The sequence below is a fragment of the Melanostigma gelatinosum genome, assembly GCF_949748355.1.
Source record: "Melanostigma gelatinosum genome assembly, chromosome: 4".
In the NCBI taxonomy this organism is placed as follows: Eukaryota; Metazoa; Chordata; class Actinopteri; order Perciformes; family Zoarcidae; genus Melanostigma; species Melanostigma gelatinosum.
In genome coordinates this window covers 25,250,506-25,270,042 of record NC_136637.1, presented here as the reverse complement: position 1 = coordinate 25,270,042, position 19,537 = coordinate 25,250,506, and the positions used below count along the sequence as shown (strand labels likewise).

Genomic DNA, 19,537 nt, shown 5'->3' with positions numbered 1-19,537 from the left:
GAAGCAGCACTCACACGTGGAAATTCAGTGGACCACTAGTAGTTTGTTCCTTCACCTATGAAGTCGGAAAAGAGCAAGGCCTCCTACGGGCCGAGCAAAGCTCCAGAGAAATGAAAGGAGCTGTGTGGAGGTACATAGGTCAAGATTGTGGGGTACCGAGTAATTTAAGACATGTGCGATGCCTTCATTGAGGACAAAAGGGTGATTTGTTGAAAGACAAGATTAAATTGAAAAAAGGTGAGAGGAGAGGAAGGATGCTGCGTTGTAAATGGGGGATTACTGAAGACTGGGTTATTTGCACAGCCAAAGACAACACAAACAGCAAACCAGAGCGACTGAACAGCAGAGAGAAGGAAGGAGTGTGCAAAAATATTTATGCGAGCTACACAGACAGGATACCTCGGATCCTTTTGATGCATTCGATTAGAGAAGCACTAATGCTCTGAAGTGAGTGTTGAGTCTTTATAATTGGCCTCGCTGCAAGTGCAAATAACCCAAACAGTTGCCCTTGATTCCTATGTCTCGTTTAGATGCAGTTCGAGTAATCTACTTATTGTGAGTCATTGAAATACGGCTTGTTTTGTTGCTATTTTCCAACTTGAGCCAGAAAAAAACGTGATCTCAATACTGAATGACTTCCTTCATGTGTCCTTTGCATTGCACAGGGATAAACATACTCGGCACACTTTAAAATAAGGCATTGCTACAGCATATTGCAGTCTGTGTGGCTCAAATCACATAACATTATTCAGTATTCACCTTAAACTGTCTGATGGAAATACTTGCCTGCTATTTGACTCTGGTCTGGAATCAATACAGTGTCTCACTTAAACGCAGCCAGCAGCATAGCAATCATCTGACAGTGGTCCCAGTCTGATACCCTCTCTATTATTTTAAGAATAAAGTGCTATACCAGTTGCAGGACAGTGTCTCAAAGCAGTAAGAAACAGGAGAGACAGAGGGGAGGAGAAAAAAAGAGATAGAATGAGGGAGTAAATGCTAAAGGAGAGAATACAGAGAGGAGAATTAGGAGGGAAGCGGCGAACAAGAGGGGGGAGAGATGGATGTGGAACTCAAGGACGAGGAATTCAATAATGGACAACACGTGCACCCCTCGCTCTCCCTGAGATCTAAAACTGTTTCATCAGCTGCATCTTATCTGTGCGTTTGGACGGACTCCGCTGCGAGACAGAGCCACTGCCCGCAGAGACAGATGGATGCTTCGCACACACACTCTCCCACTCGCATACACAAAACACACACGTGCACAAACACACTTACAATGGTTCCCAGATAACAGCATTCCCAGCTGAACATACATACATACACACACACACCCCTGCTCTGGTAAACTGCCACGGAGTCCTATTTTAAATAACTGCCAGCCAAGAGAGAGAGAAAGGTTTTGATGGATGGATAAGGAGACGCGTGATGGAGGAAAATAATCACAAAGAGAATGAGAGAATGTGTGAGGTGAGCTGCAAAACTCCCACTGGCCCCGTGTGGCCCCGTGTGGCCCACTGCGGCACACTGGCTTAGTGCTTGCCAGACAAATTGCTCTGGCTGGCTGCTTGCAGTGAAAACAGCATGAAGCAGGACCTGGGAGTGGAGGAATAGCCATTCTCTCCTGCCATTTGGCCCTGGGTAGCATATAAAGGACTGTAGTATAGGAATAACTGGATGAAATCCATGTTTAACAGGGCCCTCCCGGAGTGTCCCCTGGACTCTGAAGTTACTCATCTCCCTCTGTGCCCACATACTCCAGGGGTAATTTTACAGCCACATACCACCTCCTCAAACGTTATGAAGTTGCTTTAGTGGGATCCTTCAGCCTCCACTTCCAGAGTCTAAAATCGCCTCCAGTTGTCAGTTCCTTTGTGCATCCACCTCTGAAGCCCCAGGCCCTTCCTCTCCAAGAGGGATGAAAGAAGAGCTCGGATTTCCGACTCAGCATCTCCTGCACTCACACTCCTGATGCTCGGGAGGTCAAGGAGGCGTAGGGACCAACAGCAAACTGGAAAGATGGAGAATAAAAATATGAGACCATTTGGGAGAAGAAGAGAAAAGAAACTACTTTCCGCTTTATTTAGAAGCTCAAATAAGCGAGAACATTTCGGAAGAGAAGCGGCGAGATGTCATATGGAAGGCTTACATCACGCTGCACTGGACTGGTACTGAAAAACAAACACTTCTCATTATTAATGGAGCCATGCAGGAGTGCAAGGACAACATCCCATGCAAAGTAAAGTACATCTAGTGCATCCTGAGTGGGGGAGGCCGTGTTTGGTTTTGGCTGTAAAGAATCCCATGTGACTGGGTCAGACGGCAGGATGTCCCTCTGGGAAGAGGGAGGAGAAATGAGGAGGACAAGGAGCAGGAGGAGAACAGGTTTACTGTGCCAGGAGAAGTGTGACACTAGGGAGGATGCACAGATATGCAAGCCAGTCTCCCCCCAGGCCTGCACAAGTAGAGAAGGCAGGGGATACATAGTTAGGTATCTAGCTGGAGCTTGAGAAATGGGTCTGGGAAAGGAACACCACGTGTAGTTGACAGCGGAGCCATGTCGCAAGGAAAACACAGAATTCCCTCAGGGACCTGATGTGAAAAGGCCAAGGGAAAGTTTCTGGTAGAATAAAATAAAGAAAAAGGATGACTGAATAATATTACAAAATTAAGATAAAGGGTAGAAGTTCAAGAGGTGTAAAGAAAAAGTCTCACAATGAAGTTGAAAGGTTGTAATTTGAAACTTTGTGATACAGTTTTGATCGTAGTTATGAGTCTATATTTAAATATGTTTAAACATGTTTCATTTTATATTTAAATATATATACAGTACCTTTGATGCCTCCAAGAGGTTTTGACATTTTGGAAATTAATTCATTTGCGTCTGAATACTAATTGTAAGTCTTCAGTGGTTGCCTAGTAATAGCACGACAAGACTTAAACAAATCACTGCTCCCAGCCAAGAAATAGTCTGGCACATAATCCCTTGTAAAACTGCAACTTCTTGTTTCTTTACTCCATTTAAATCCAAGTTCATTCGTGTGATATAAAAGTGCTGGTGGGCAGATTTGTTTTGCGTTTGGACCGATTCTGGTTGTTAGCTAGCTTTTTTTCTTCTTGTTACTAGGCTAAGCTAAGCTAAGCTAACCGTCTCCTGGCTCCAGCTTTATATTTACAGTTATGAGAATATTCTCATTTAAATCTTGGCAAGAAAACAAATAAGCGTAGATCCCAAAATGTTAAACTATTCCTTTAAAAATGCCAGCGGATTCTTGTTTTACTGAATAAATAAAATACATTTTTGGTTGATTGGATCATTGGTTGATTGGGTCATTCCATCGTGGCGGTCAAACGCTATCTGATTTTGCTGAAAAAAGGTAAAGAAGTTTACCTGTAACCATTCTGTATCCATACTAAGTTTGGTTGAAATAAAGTCAAGATATTTAATTGAGTAAATGATAAAAACGTACAACAATACAACTATAACATATACAATGACCTGCTGTAAAACAGATAGTCAGTGTTGGATTTCTGACCTTTAAATCTATAAACGTTTGAACAGAAATGATATCGCCCCCATGTGGCTAATTGATACCCTATTTCACAAGGCCTTTACTTTTTATATTTACGATGAGTGTGCAAAATGTAAAGTCTCTATTAAACCCCTAATTACAGGTTTGAGATTAAAACTTCCTCGTCTGCCCCTACGAGGCATCATCGTGTGTCCGCGAGGGCCGAGCGTGTTATTCCAAGGTCTCGGAGAGCTTGTTAAACAGTGAGGAAGTACTTCAGACTCCGCAGCAGTCCTCTCAAACGGACACGCAATGCATCTTGCCTGGACAGCCATGTCACTCAACCCTAGTGAAGGAGAAAGAGTAAAGGACGAACAAATGCCGATGGAGACGGGGAGAAGGAAAGGCACAGATTTGAAAGTAAACAAAGGAAAGTTGCCTCACGTGTGCAAGGCGACTGAAACAATGATGAAAACACATTATGGACCAGATAACGAAAGCAGGAGAGACTGTTACAGAGTGAAGATGAAAATAATTAAGGAAATTCAGAGAGAAAAACAGCCCACGGTCTTTTGGCTTCCTTCTGCCGGACACACAGCCCTACACGGGGGCAAAAGCCAGTGACCTGCAGGGGGGTTGGATAAGGTAGAGAGAGGAAGCCAAGCTGGCACCGACGCAGAGCTGGCAGACATGTCACACATAACATCTGGTGCTGGCGGTCATGAGAGCGACACCGTATCGTCCACAGATATGCCTGCAGCTCTGCCACGCTGGCCGGGGTTGAGTCACATCCCTGCCTATGAATGATAAGTACTGAGGGAAACGGCGTGACCTGATCAAATGGCACATCAGGAGAGCACGGCTCCCTGCTGCAACCCAAATCCAGCCTCTGGGCGCTGCCTTCCCAAACAAACCCTTTCGTGGCTTTCAAAGAGGCACTCGACAGAAACACCACTCAGCGTCCCGAAGGCTGTGCTGCACAGGCCCTCAAATCACTAGTTGGCCGTTTATTTTTCTCAAGAAAGAAAGAGAATAAGAAGGCCAGGACCAGATGGGTATGTGTGGGAGTTTTTTTGTAGCAGCAGGTTGCAGATGACTCAGTCTCTCAGGTTGTTTCAGTACATGTGTATCACTAAGGTATTAGCACTTAGTCACTAGCTCTCACACCACGCACACCATTTCATTCGTCATCGAGGAGGACACATTCAGAGCAGAGTTGAGTCTCGGTGCATGAAGCATGGGATGTTTTTTAAAACTCATTCCTTATCTCATCCTGACACTGCTCTCTTTATTTCTCTGTCTCTGTGGTGCTTTCTCCAGCCAAAGCATGAAAAGTAACATCAGGCTCGAAGAAGAGATAGTGTGTGTGTGTGTGTGTGTGTGTGTGTGTGTGTGTGTGTGTGTGTGTGTGTGTGTGTGTGTGTGTGAGCTATGGACACTTCTTGGAACAGATGTTCTGTTCCCTCTTGCTGAGTTCACGAGTAGTTAAACAGCCTCAGAGGTGCACCGGGCTTTTTACTGGGATGTGTTGTTAGGTTTACAAGAACCCCCACCACACACACACACACACACACACACACACACACAAAGGCAAAAATATTCAGTGACTCATTTCCTATTTCGTTTTATATTCCTGGAATTCCAGCCAAGATCTTTTCATGTGTCAAATCGAGCTATTGCATCCGCTGCCTATCTATTCTCCGCCCACGGAGATGACAGCGTCTATATTATCCAGTCTTTCTCTTCATCTCAGTAACGGTTTCCTTTGTGTTCAAGTTTTGAATGTCAAATATATGAACAGCCCAAATCCAATTTGTCATCTTCGCTGGAAGCCTGTCCCTTTCTCACACTCACAATTGACTGTCTACATTTTAACTTAGCTTGTCTATTTTCCAGTCTATGTATTACATACCTTGTCTTTTCTTGTTCCGACACTTATTCTTTCTGCACTTCTTGACACTTGACATAGGACTGACAGTCATCTTGTGTCAGTTCAAAGTGTTTTATCAATTGACGGCCTCTGTCTCAATCCACCTCTGTCTCACATGTCTGTCTCACATGTCTGTCTCACCTCTCTGTCTCACCTCTCTGTCTCACCTCTCTGTCTCTACAGTATCCCCGGTTCGGCGGTGTGTGCCTTCGACATGGAGCAGCTGGCTGGGGTGTTCGAAGGGAGGTTTAAGGAGCAGAAATCACCCGAGTCCATTTGGACACCTGTTCACGATGAAGTCATCCCGAAGCCAAGGTGCAGATGGCTGTAATCAAATTAATGCACCAGTGTTCAGGCTGTTATCAGAGGACTGTAGTATGAACAACCCGTCTTCAATTCACTCATTAACTGTTCTTGAGAGGTGTGTTTCGCAGGTTTCCGGGTGTGATTTCATGACAAAAGGAAATACACACCGTGAAGATGCTACTCTTTTTAAAAAGTTGTATTTACACGGCGATACAAGTTGATTATACGCACATGTAATGTAGAATGCAGGAAGATTATGCACATGATATTACAGCCTGTAGAGGCTTCTGAATATTACATGGTGGGAGATTCGTTTTTCACAAGGATACAACTGATCTATCCGCTAATCTAAAGACAAGTCTCGTGCAAATATTCCATCACTTGCCAAATACTTTAAAGATGAGGTTCTTTTAACAAATCTGTCTCTTGTTAAAAAGTTGAATGTGTCTGAATGTGAGAAACTCAGACAGTCTAGACTACTTCATTATACAACCATATCTTTACTGAGGACTCAAGTAGTCATAAAAGAGGATGCCTCTGTACTATCTGCTAAACATGTGCTGAAACTTGTTGTCCGCAGACCCGGTGGCTGCGCTGTTCAAGGTACCAGGTTTAATTCCTCGAACTCGTTCCCCGATGAGATGCTCAACTTCGTCAAGACCCATCCTCTGATGGACGAGACGGTCCCGTCACTCGGACAAAGACCCTGGATTGTCAGGACCATGGTCAGGTGAGACACCAACCCTGTCTCCTGGTAACATATCACTAGCAGACAGGGAACGTTGAATATCTGACAAGTTGCAAAAAAAAAATTGTTTTTCCTACAATATAATATTTAACGAAAGTATTATTCAGATGCTTATTTTTAGGTTTCTTAAGGTTGGGGAAAGATTGCGGTCTTGGTTAAATATTGAAAAAGGGTGTATTTACTTTATTAACATTTACTGTAACAGAAACCATGATAATACCCTAAATGTGATGTTATGTATGCCAACCATTCCCCCTGCCACCTCTGGATGACTTCCATTCAGGACTAAAACGTTGTTACATTTGAACGTAATCCAGGCAGCAATTACCTTTCCATCAAGACATATTTAGCAAAACATCATTTCTTTACAAAAAAAAGGGTTTCTGGTAAGTTCTAACAATCAAACTATGCATGCTGGGTAGTCTGCTAAATGTGTTGCATTTGATGGGATACGTGAAGACTCTACAGGAAGTTAATTCATGATTTCAAGTGATTTTATTAGTCCTGAAAGGGTCTGAAAATGAAAACAAGAAATTTTAATTTGATTCAACTTAATTAGGGGGACCGCCCCATCCTGGCCAATTAGTCGACGAATCGGCCGTTTTGGTCTTTGTCGATTGACGACTTATTTTGTTGAAACTTGTTGATATTTAGTTTGGGCTGTGAACGCCGTCTGTTGGAGTTAAACTGGTTTGGTGTCGAAGCCTCTAGTAGCAGGCAGCAGCTGCAGCACATCAAGTCTCACATAAATGCATGCATGCCTCTCTCTCTCTCTCTCTCTCTCTCTCTCTCTCTCTCTCTCTCTCTCTCTCTCCACCACCATATGTATTCCCGCTGCCGACCAGCCAGCGGGGGATTATGGGGACTGGATGTATGTGGAATATTAAACAGCCAGCACAACATGGCTTCTATTCTCGTCTACACAGGGCTGTGTGTAGTTCAGTAACACTCTGCTATTGTTCCAAGGCCGGCACATTTACTTGACTGATATTATTAATGACTCAACGTTTGCCGTAATTAGTTTATCATGCAAATGTGATGAGCAGTTTCTTCTCTGTGGAATTAATTACATTTTGCAGTGACTCAAGAGAAAATGGCACGTTATGATTTAAATACACAAGAGTCTGTATTTTACACCTAAACCAATCACTTATTGCAGTTAAATCATACATTTGTATCTTAGAGCTACTTGATTACATTCTTTTATCTTTTATGGAAGAAAGGTCCCACATGAGTCTCACAGCTCTGTGGCAGTAATGCAGTGCCCTATCTCTCCAGGTACCAGCTGAATAAGATTGTGGTGGATTCAGAAGCCGGGCCTTATAGAAACCAGACCGTCCTGTTCCTCGGGTCGAGCAGAGGGACCATCCTCAAGTTCCTCATCATGCCCAACCAGGACAACACCGTCACCAACAGCAACATCTTCCTGGAGGAACTGGAGGGATTCAACCCCGATAAGTAAGACGTTAACGCTAACAGACAGGAAATGGACAAATGTGTTGCACTGTTAAAGGAACAGTTTGAACATTTTTGGAAATATGTGTATTAGCTTTTTCTGCTGAGAGTGAGATGAGAAGATTGATACCGCTCTCAAATCCGTAGGTTAAATATGAAGCTACAGCTGTCGAGCTGAGCTTAGCACTGGAAACAAGGTTATGCAGCTAGCCTAGCCACGTACCAGAACCTCTAAAACACACAAACTAATACGTTATCTGCTTTGTTTGATTCCTAAAAGTGTAAAAACGTCACATTGGGACTTTTATGTGTGACTGTTTCTCTCAGTATTTCCTGGGGTCTTGTTGTCACTGTGAGGTTGTTACATAGCGTGTTAATTAGAGAGCTTTAGAGGTGCTGATTGATTTATTTTTATTTTCAGAGCCAGGCTAGCTGTTTTCCCTTGTTTTCAGTCTTTATGCTAAGCTAAGCTAAATGGCTGCTGGAGGTAGCCTGTTGTGCAGACATGAGAGTGGTGTCAATCTGTTCATCTAACTCTCAGCAAGGCAAACAAGCGGGTTTTTTCCCCCCAAATGCCAAACTATTTATTTATGGCACAAACCTGTGCAGTTAGAGAGCTTGATATGAAATAGCTCAAGACATATACTGTACAGCAGGGGAGGGGAGGAAAGGGTTAACTGACATCCGGGGTTGATGTATACACAGCGAGGGGAGCTGGTGGTGTGCTATGCCTAGAAAAAGAGTTGCAAAGGCAAAAACAAAGAAAGGCATGACATGTCCTGGAAACATGATGTGTCCTGCATTACGCAGAAAGCCTCACCTATTCTTTGAGGGATGCACATAATTGTGCAGGAGCTGAGAGGATACAACCCCATGCAGAGAATACAAATAGGGCAAACAGAAAAGAATAAGATTAAAAGCTAATATTCATTATGGGGAGATCTGAACATGTTTTAATGAGGTGGAGAAATACTGGAGAATGACATGAGGGCAAAAAAACACCAGAAAGTAATGAAATGATAAAATCGCATTATCCTTTTAATCTTGACCAAAATGACCTCTTATATTCAGTCTGAAGCTAAATCATATTCAATGTCTGGATCTTGACAAAAGATTGGAGTGGGCTTCTTGTCCCGCTCTAATTAGCATTTTGCATGAGGCAGGCAGCTTCCAGGTTTCATTGGATGCCCACCACTACGTAATGAACACCGGGTACAATGCCTTTTCAATCTTCATTTAAGCTTTTGTTCTCTCTTGAGATGCAGTGCTCCACACGGTGGATGGCTGCAGGGCGGGGGAAAGACGATTGTCACACAGATGCAGGAAGATTTGGCTGGTGATTATCTTTCGCCAGGGCTAATTAGTGGCATTTAAAAAAGAAAAACATGTTTCTAAACACTGGCTTCCTGTCATGGTAATTGTGCCCCCTGATAGATGTACCTTTTGTTCTGCAATAAGGGAGAATAACGGATTATTTCTTGAACCAACGAGCTGGAACACACTTCCTCCCTACAGTAGAGTCCGACTTACTCGTTGAAATACTCAACTTGTCAGGATCCAGGATCCCCGTCTGACCCGTTGTGTGTTTCCCCTGATCTCCTCTCCTCATGTGTCCTGTCATTCCCCTGTTTGTTATTGTGTGCCATGTGCTCTGTTTGTCCTCTGCCTCGAGACACCTCCCATGGCCACACCCTTGATTGTGCACAGCTGAGGACACTCCAGCCGATCACCTCCTGCAGCCTGACACACCAGACTCAGGGCCCACTAATGAGTCTCCTGTCTCTATATAGACTCTGGTCCTGCAGTCTGGGGTTGTCAGGTCGGACCGTCTTTCACCCACTTCAACCCCGTGGCATCCTCTGCCCTCCTTGTGTTCTACGGATTACACTCCGCCGCTCTGCCCTCCTTGTGTTACACAGGCTCCACACCTTCCTGTCTTAGTCAGGCTAAATAAAACCTGTTTCCATTGACTTCTGTCTCCTGTGGTCTTGCCTTTGGGTCCTACCTGTGAACTCCCGTGACACAACTTCCTTCCTTTCCCAACCCCACCGACGTATGCTCACCAATTTGTGCCTCAGCTTATTTGTTCAGACTTGACAAAATGAGGGATGGTGATGGGGGGTGAAAATGAAGAGACTGTGTGAAGAATGAGCTGCTCTGGACTGGAGCCAGTGTGCGAGGGATAATTTGGTGTGCGTGGTAAAGCCCAGCACGAGGTCAGTGACAGTCCGGCTATCACAGCAGGCACCCGGCTAATCAGGAGCCCGAGCACAGTCACATCAGGTCTTTTTTTTTTTTTTACCCTTTTATGCTCCAGACCGGGCCAACCTCACCTTACATACACAGACAAAGAGATGCCTTGTGCCCTGTAGTAAACCCCAGGGAACACAGGAGCAGGGCCACTAGCACAGTCATCTTTTAGGAAGTCGGCACAGAGAGAAATCACTGCTGTGACTGGCCGGTTGCCATAATGAACCTGGAAACGAGGCCGACACACCACTAATAGAGCCTGTATCTTCTCCTAATTCCCCCATCCTTCTGATCATGGTTCTGTTTTTCGTATTTCCTTCTCATGAGTCTCCCGTCTTTGTTTCTCTTTCCTGCGTTGGTTGTTTATTGTATTGTTTTGCTCTCCCTACATATCTCCCCCTTCCTTTCCCCTGCATTTCGTGATATAGGCTGTGAATAATGACTCGCAGCTTGGCCTTAGCAGAATGATAGATTCTTCCTAATGACTGTGGGTCCGCCACAATGTCATTACCATAAACCATCCAGATACAACTGGTGCATGAGTGCACATGTGGATAAAAAGGTATAAATCCGCTGCACGGAGGCAGGTCGGTGCCGGCTATCGTAGCTCTAAGTGGCAATTAGACGCGATTCAGCTGCTGGCTGCCGTTTTTTGATGACCAGCGGACCGCTCGAACCTTTACAATCAGCACAGTGCATATTTGGATCGACAATGTAACATCTGGCTCCACGGCATGCACCTCTCATCTCTTGCCCTTTCATTGTGGCCTTTATTTGAAAAGCTGTTTATGTTTGGTTCTTTTCGTGAGGAAGGGTTTATTTTTCCTGCTGACATGCTCAGCGAGGTCAGAGGTTTCACGTGCAGTCTCGGTCTGGTAATTGAAATGACCTGATGCATCTTTTTTGCGTGTTGTGTGTGTTGCAGGTGTGCTGAAGACTCTCTGCAGACCAGGCAGCTGTTGTCTCTGACTCTGGATCGGGTTAGCCACACTCTGCTTCTCGCCTTCCCCTCCTGTGTGGTCAGAGTACCAGTGGCACGATGCCAGCTCTACTCCCGCTGCATGAAGTAAGTCTGCACCAAACACTACGCAGGGGAACTTTAAAAGGCTGCAGGGCCGCATAATAAGAAGCGAGGGGGCCTTTCAAGAACAACAAGTGTCCTTGAGCATGACACTGAACCTCTGCCAGCTCCGAGGTTGCTGCTCTGTAGCTGACCTGAAATTCTCCTGCAATAATAACCATACTACAACTTAATAACAACTGTCACTGTGCCCTTGAGCAAAGTGATGTTGTGTTAACTGCCTTATAACACTGAAATGAGTCAAAATGCAATAAATGTGCCAGTAAATTCTAATAAAAGCTGTTAGTGTAACACTTTACCGTTAAATGTAACGCTGTTATTACCTTTGACTGCAATCTTTATTTTTTATTGTAGATACACCATCATGTTAATACGCAATAATAAAAGTAGTTTCTGGCAGCGTAGAGCATTATATGGTAAATAAATGACAATAATAAACGATAATGAAGCTTATGACAATAATAAGCACGTAACCTTTTCTGATGATTCATTTAATGTAACGCAGCAGTCTGTAGCACTGTGAATAAGACCAATTACCCCTCAGGGACAATAAAGTTAACTCTGCACGATAATAGTTGAATAATATTCGATCATCATCAGTTCTAGTACAGTATTAGGCATAATCATAATGAAATGTGTTAATAATTGATGAGATATTGTTTAATATAGCAGCTATTTTATATATTTTTTTAAAAGATATGATATTTCTTCACCTCATCTTGCAGTTATAAGATTATCAGAAGCTCCAAGTGAAGTTTGGTATTCAGGCAGTTTGCCAGAATGAATTTGTTTAACGGAAACGGAAGGTGCAGCGATACCCTGAGTCCACTAATCCTACATAATTAAACGTAGAAAATGCATATATTCAAAGTAATAATGTCTCACCTGCATACACCCACACAAGCACCACCACACAGACTCCCCCTCCCCGGCTGGCACATTTACTGGGGTCTACTGACACGCGAACGCAAGCCGGTGCACACGGCAGCACATCAGGCGTGCAAGTGTGTTCACTGAACCAGGTGAGTCACACGAGCGTGTGATCCAGAGCACATTAGCAAACGCTCACGTTCTTCCTGAGGTGCATTTAGTTTGTGAGTTTACGTGTTTAGATCGGAGACTGAGAGTTCATGGTTTATATGTTTGAGATTTCTTAGTCACGCTTCAGCAGCTTCAGGTCTGCTTTTTAACCTTCGAAGAGCGGTTGTGAGTGCTTCCTCTGCACACGGCTTCCAGGCTACATGGTTGGCTGTTTTTGCTTTAAATCTTTAATAATTCAACATGTTACAGTCTGCTTTCCAATTCATACAGTTGCAGATTGACATTTTAACCTCGTTTAACCCCACTTGCAGATCCGTCATTAAAAAGTAATGTTGTGCAGTGAAGCGCGGATATCAGAGGTTTTACATTTGATCAGTCAACAACGATTACCGGTAATCCCTCTTAGGCTACTTGACATCTCTGCCATCCATCAGGTACTGCAGGTTTTTAGATTGATTCCCTTTTCGGCACACAGCAATTTCTATTCATGATGCTAGGTTTAAAAAATGTACTGACAGACTTGAATTTGTCTTGAGATTAGTAATCCTAAACAGTGAACATCATTGAGTTTGTGTTTTTTTTATTCAGCCTAACATTATCATTCTAGTCGTGAACAGAGAGCATTTCATTTTAAAAAGTCTTTGTTGCTGCAGTCTGCTTTCTAACATCTGGTGTAAGAAGAAAATCAAACTCAAGAGACAAATAGCCTCCAACTCGGACATTGCGAATCTGTTATTGTGAGGAAAATGTGGTGAGTTCTTGCATGTAACAGGTTGCTGTAGGCCTGAATAAATCCCACAATGTCTCTATATCCTAGTGTACTTCATTTGAAGTACACTACTAAGCCTTTTCCAAAACTTTTATCTGGATCTCCATCTTCTAGTCAAGAATTAACTTTCACGCTTCATTGCGAGAACTAAGTACTTTAAACTATTAAAGGGCCAGTGTTCAGCATTTCACGGGGTCTGTTAGCAGAAATGGAATATATTAATCATAACTATGTTTTCACTCGTGTTTAATCTCCTGAAACTAAGAATCGTTGTGTTTTCTTTGGCTTAGAATGAGCCGTTCATGTCTGTATAGGAAGTGGCTCATCTTCACACAGCCGGCCTTTCACATATGCCTTGTGGCTTTTAGGCTTTTAAGGCTTTTAGGCTTGTGAAACTGTGGTAAAGTGAGCCGCAGAGTGAAAATCTGCCGCCTGACTCACGTTGCTTCTACAGTCGAGTTATTTTGGTATGAATGGAAGAGCGAGGCGAGCGGCGTTACCACAGTTTTGTACCTGGTGGCTCTTTAACCGCATGTCTCGGAGAGGCAGAAGAGAGCGGAGGGCTCTTCAGTTGGTTACAATCTTCAACCACACTGCGAGATGCCACCAAATCCTACACACGCTCTCCCTTTAACAAACAGGAAAGCAGTTGAAATGCAATCTGATTCTGCTCTCAGCTACACGTCCAACCTGCCCAATATTGAAGTAGATGACAAAATATCCCCAGTGATGAATTACATCATCGAGTAATAGATTCGTTGACTCATCTACTATCAAAGGAAATCCCTAATTTAATCAGAAATGAAAGTACTGTGAGTTGCAAGCCCTTGTGTGAAATACATGCAAATCGAGCAGATGACATTTACATTGAAGCTACATTCATTTAAAGTGAAATCGGGATTATTCGTGGTTCATTGAGTATCTTTTTGTGTCTCTGCAGGAACTGTATCGCCTCCAGGGATCCTTACTGTGGCTGGACCAGAGGAAGCACTTGCTCTTTCCTCAGACCTGGGACCAGGTATGACACCTCTCTGTTCGTATGTCCATCACCACAACGCACACAGCATACAGTACCTGCCCTGCATCAACATACTGCCACTCTGCCTGGTTTATTCCTTGTCTGTCTTTAAGTCCACATGCTGTTTCACCACCTTTCTCTGTTCCCTCTCCTTGAGCTTTATTATCTTGGTTTGTTTTGATTTATTTCCACTTTTATCATCGTTCTCAAGGTTATTTTTTCCCGACAGCACACCCGCAGTAGCAGACCACCCTTAGAGACGTCCCGTATGTCATTTATCTGGTCTGCAAGTCCTTGGTTCTATCTGAGTAACATCTGTGCCCTCTAAGTAACCTGTCACACTGTCTGCTCTTTGTACATTATCGATTCAAGATGTCTGCTGCCGTTGTTAAACACTACCATGTTCTTCCACTTCGCTTGTTATCAGGTGGTGGCCGTATAACACTGCGTGTACTTGTGTGACTGAGAGCAGAGTTTTGTCTTTGCTTCTCTGTTGAATAACACTGTCTGTGTTATAAATGACGTACCCAGACACAGTGTTGTGTGAATGTGAGAGTATCTGTGTTTGTGTGACCTCTCTCGCTCGCTCGCTCTCTCTCTCTCCTCCTGCTACTGAATGCGGCGGTCTGTTATGCTCACCACCAGTGGTGGCTGCCTCCCTCCGGTGAAATGAAATCTCTCTTTAGTCGGGCTGTTTATTGGATTAGGCCTTCAGAACACAGGTGTAGTGCCAGCAGAACAGACAACATGGGTCTTTAGACCACCTCAGGCTGCCTGCTTATACCATTAAAGGCCTCTGTGTTGGTTCTGATTTGATTTACCAAGGTCGGTCAACTCTGCAATCGATTTTGCATTGAGTTACTGCGGGTTTCCTCTTTGTGGACTAAATGCAACCTCTCTGTGCAAACTGATGCCGGAGGAGAGCTCAGCGGTTGATGCTATATATCTAATTTAGGTCCCTTTCTGAGGAAAAAAATAAGTTTTGTATTCTGCGAGAAAATAGTTGTGTGTGTGTGTTGAACTGGGAGGATAAATGGTTTTATTGTTGTGTCCCCGAGTGTTATTATCGAACTGCTAAACAAGGTGTAACAAAAACATTTGTCACCTTCTTTTTGCTTCTACCAGTGAGAATATTATGACTGTACAATTCGATTCAGACATGGTCATTTCGTATAGTACTGATTAGTTGACCTTGGACAGTTTGAGGAAAAATGGTTTCATTGCTCTGCCGCAGAGTGTTATTCTTATACTGCTAACGAGGTGATACAACACATGTCTCACCTTCTTTTGCTTCTGCCAGTGAGAATATTGACCGTACGACTGTTTATCCATTACTTTTAGCCACACTTTCTAACTATTCCCTCTCTCTTAATTGCAACATGGTGATGTATTTCTAAATCAAAGTGTAATTCATATTTTATTAGATGAGCTGAGCGACTCCACCATTGTTCCACATGTGGCCTGTGGCCTGTGGCAGCTGCAGAAGTGACCCCGTGGGGTACAAGTCGTCTTGGTTGGCAATCATGACTGTTAATACGCAAGCATCTAACATGAATACACATATGGACTTCATCACGTTCCTTTTTATTATGAAGTCTTTAAATTTAGGGAGAATTTAATGGAAATTTTTAAAAACACTGTAAAAAAACAACACACACACACAGGCAAAGCTAATGTATACAAAGTAAACGACCCACAATCCCTGAGAGGCAGCCAACTGAACATAAAACATTATTCTTTGTTAAGGTGACAACCCGCTGTTTGTTCACAGTGCACTTGGACTCATTTGTCACAGTGATTTCTAGGCATTAAAAGCACAGATGTTGGCTGCGATGCTGCCTGAGCCTTTAGCTAATTGCAGAACACCGACTTCTCAGTCACTTTGTCCCAATGAGTTTTTTTGTTTTTTTTGTGCTGGTTCTTCGAGGGTTGTTTGGAGGCCAAATAGTGATTCGGTGCAGCAGTGCTATTTGGGGGACCAATGCAGAACTTTAAATGGTCATTTACTTCTGTGTAAAGAATTTCCTGTTGAATCCAAAGTGTTGTTTTGACTTACTCGTGACCACAAAAGACCGAGCAAAGCTTGTTGAATCCATCCATATCAATCAGAATGTAATGCCGGCGAATGCCTCTTGCAAGTGAAGAAAGATGCATTTACAACATGCTTCCGATCTTTAAATTGGGCTTGCATGAGGTCTCTGGAGCTTGTATGCTGCCAAGTGCTCACTGATGGATCCTGACAAAAACAAGTCTGTGATCGCAAATGTGAGTTAAGTCTCAGCCAGTTTAAATCTAGGTCTTTCTAAAATACGATGCCCTGGAAACATCAATTTATAGATCATGCATTAAAGTCAAAATAATTGTTTATTAAAGGAATAGTTCGACATTTTGGGACGCAAATTCAGTTAAATAAAAACTTGTTGTGTGACACTTTATGTGGTGATAAGACAAATGAGATATAGCGTGTTGATCATTGAGCTTTTAGAGGTGCTGGTAGGCAGATTGTTTTTACCTGGACAGATTCTGGGTATCTGTTTCTTTATGCTAAGCTAAGCTAACCGTTTCCTGCCTCTTGTCGTGCTGATCTTCTCTTCACTTTATTGGCAAGTAAACAAGCTTTTTAAGGCACACAATTACCAACTTGTTAATTGTAATTATGTACAGTCCTGATTAGTAACTGTGCGTGTGTGTGTGTGTGTGTGTGCGCGTGTGTGTGTGTGTGTGTGTGTGTGTGTGTGTGTGTGTGTGTGTGTGTGTGTGTGTGTGTGTGCGCAGGTTTACATCAGATATCCAATCATTGAAACCTGAATGAAAACCTTGTGTTTGTCTGATTTTGGTACAAGTGGATTGGAAATGTATTACATTATGTAATCATGATTGTATTACACACACATACACACACACACACACACACCCGCACACACACACACACAGCCTGTGTTTTGCATCTTGGTGCTGCTGTTCCCTGATAAGAGCCATGAGCAGTTGTGTTTTTCTTTGTGAGCACCTGGTGCTGTTCTCATTTCCTCTCTGCCTCCTCACCTCATCATATGTTTTTGTCCTTTGAGTTGCTTTTGCTCCCCTGTTCCCTGAATGGGAAATGAGTTTTAAAGCTCGAGGATAGAGTTGTAGAAATAAGATATGTGGGAATCTCAGTAGAATATGAGTAAAGCTGGAGGTTTTGTTGAACGTATACTTTCACGACAAGTGACGTTTTCCATAAAGGAATAATGTTTTTCATAAAAATATGATGATCTTATAATTTGCAGTATGTTTGAACAGCCTCCCGACCGTAAGTTCCATATTAATGACTAAAACATATTCCCTTACTCTAACTCCTAAATACTTGAAGACATTGAGTTTCAAATGTAATGTGAAGACAAGAATGCCGACCTAGAAATATTGCTCATTCAATGCATTAATTCATCTAATTAATGCCCCTGCAGGCATAAGTGGTTATCTTTGAATTGTAACAGTGATTATTGCAAGAAATGAAGCCACTCAAGGCAGCACTTTTGCTGTTTTAATGATTTTCCTTTTTCTCACTCTGTCAAAATAGAAACAACACAATCAAAGTGTTATAGGCGCTTATAGAGACATACGCTCCCTCGTAGCTCGTCCTCTGCCGTAACATTGAGATAGTTTTCCTCTGTCGGAGTGGATCTGCGCTGTGTGTCGGTGGCCGTGTCGCCGGGCCTCCGTGTCCTCTGATTAATGACTGTGTCTCTTCTCCTCTGCAGACTGCCGTTCGAGCAAGATGTTGAACAGGGAAACGTGGCCCACTTGGGTGACTGTGACGGTAAGAGGAATGATGAGTCTGCGTGTGTTTTTCTGTGTGTGTGTGTGTGTGTTTGCCCACAAGTGTTAAAGCTAATCGCTCTCTTGTCTGTGCTAAGATCCGTACGTAGCGTGTGTGTCTTCAGGGTAAATTATTTATTTCTGGTTTCAGTTTCTACAGAGGAAATCCGTAAATAAACACAGACAAGTCCCAATCCACCTCAGAGCTCTGTAGTTTCTTACTCCTCCCAAGAGTAGAATGTGAACATGAAGACGGTCGGCTGGTCTCGTTTTGTCGAGCTGGCAGGAAAATCCCTGTGTATGTTTTAAAGCTAACTTTGTTCTTCCCACTGTTTACTGTCCGTACTTGTATACTATCTTTGCTTTGGTCCGGTAGGTTGTGTTCCAAATACATGTGGTTCATTATATTCCACTTCAGCTTGAATTCCCCTTGATGTTTCCTCTCTCTCTCTCTCTCTCTCTCTCTCTCTCTCTCTCTCTCTCTCTCTCTCTCTCTCTCTCTCTCTCTCTCTCATTATGAAGATAGAAGTGGTACACAGCAGAGCGAAAATCTCTATTCCAGATACACAGAGGTTTTGGATACTCCCATGACGCCCCCCTCTCCCTTTGATCTGAGCGCTAATTCCAATGCGTGCAAATGAATCCGTCACTTCTGAAAGTTCCCTGAGTTCATGTGCCGTGCTCTCTGAGAAAAGGACTGATAAATATTGCATAATCAGAACCCGCGAACAGCTCTAATGCCGTTTCAGATGGGCGCCCTGTTTGATACTGCTCTCTCACTTCAGGTCCTCTGACCACCAAAACCAAGGGGGGGCTCTGTGATGCTTTGATGCTCACTCTATGCATGGTGAAGTTAAGATAGTTATCTGTCTCCATTGATCACATGTGTAGCCCCTTATAGAACATGTGGTGGCGAGTTTAATTCTGCTCTGAAAAACAGAAAAGCCATGATCTTCCAAAGGGGTTATTATACTTCAAACAGATCATGTTGCGCATGTATCCTGCTTTTAATTCCTGCAAGTTAGTGTTTGTAAAATAACACAAACTGGAAGAAAAATCTGATATTCATTCTCCGCAAGGGAACTACACTCCAGAAAATGCTGTGTTGTGCAGGAAGCTTGTAATTAAAAACACAACTTCTATGATCATTACTGTATCCAGCGGGTGAGAGAAGAACATAATTGCTCTTGCTTGGTGCGAATGGAATGTCTTACAAGCTCTAGTTTTGTGTCCTCTTTCTGCACTTGTTATATCTTGACCAATGGTTCAAGGTCTCGGGGTCAGAGAAAGTAATGGCACCGATACTGAAGAACGACTTCACACTCACCGCACACTGTAGATCATCGCAGCGCCTTTCCCCGAATGAGCCGTATGCTGTCTACCAACCTTAAAGGGCTGCTGCAGCGATTTAGTAATACATTTGCATAAAGTTGGGGGACTTGTGAGAAAGACACAGAAATCAAAGAAAACAGAAAGCAAATAAATGTACCAAACGCTGCCTTTATCGCTCATTTCCTGTATTTAATGCCGTTATTTAAGTTCATTGTGAGTCATTCATTTCAATTTCCTTGACCCAAAGCAGCAGACCGACCCATTTCTCTATGAAAAGGCAATATGCCAGCTCTT

General features: G+C 43.2%; 1 protein-coding gene across 3 annotated transcripts in view; it reads left to right on the top strand.

The window, feature by feature from the left end:
* sema6bb (sema domain, transmembrane domain (TM), and cytoplasmic domain, (semaphorin) 6Bb) overlaps positions 1-19,537 on the top strand; it is a 122,133-nt gene that overhangs the window by 81,153 nt on the left and 21,443 nt on the right. For all 3 annotated transcript variants that reach the window (XM_079267217.1, XM_079267215.1, XM_079267216.1), the window contains exons 11-16: positions 5,629-5,760; positions 6,332-6,481; positions 7,778-7,957; positions 11,130-11,270; positions 14,036-14,113; positions 17,854-17,912. In XM_079267217.1, the coding sequence (XP_079123343.1) occupies positions 5,629-5,760; positions 6,332-6,481; positions 7,778-7,957; positions 11,130-11,270; positions 14,036-14,113; positions 17,854-17,912 (740 nt within the window). The remainder of the gene's footprint in view (positions 1-5,628; positions 5,761-6,331; positions 6,482-7,777; positions 7,958-11,129; positions 11,271-14,035; positions 14,114-17,853; positions 17,913-19,537) is intronic.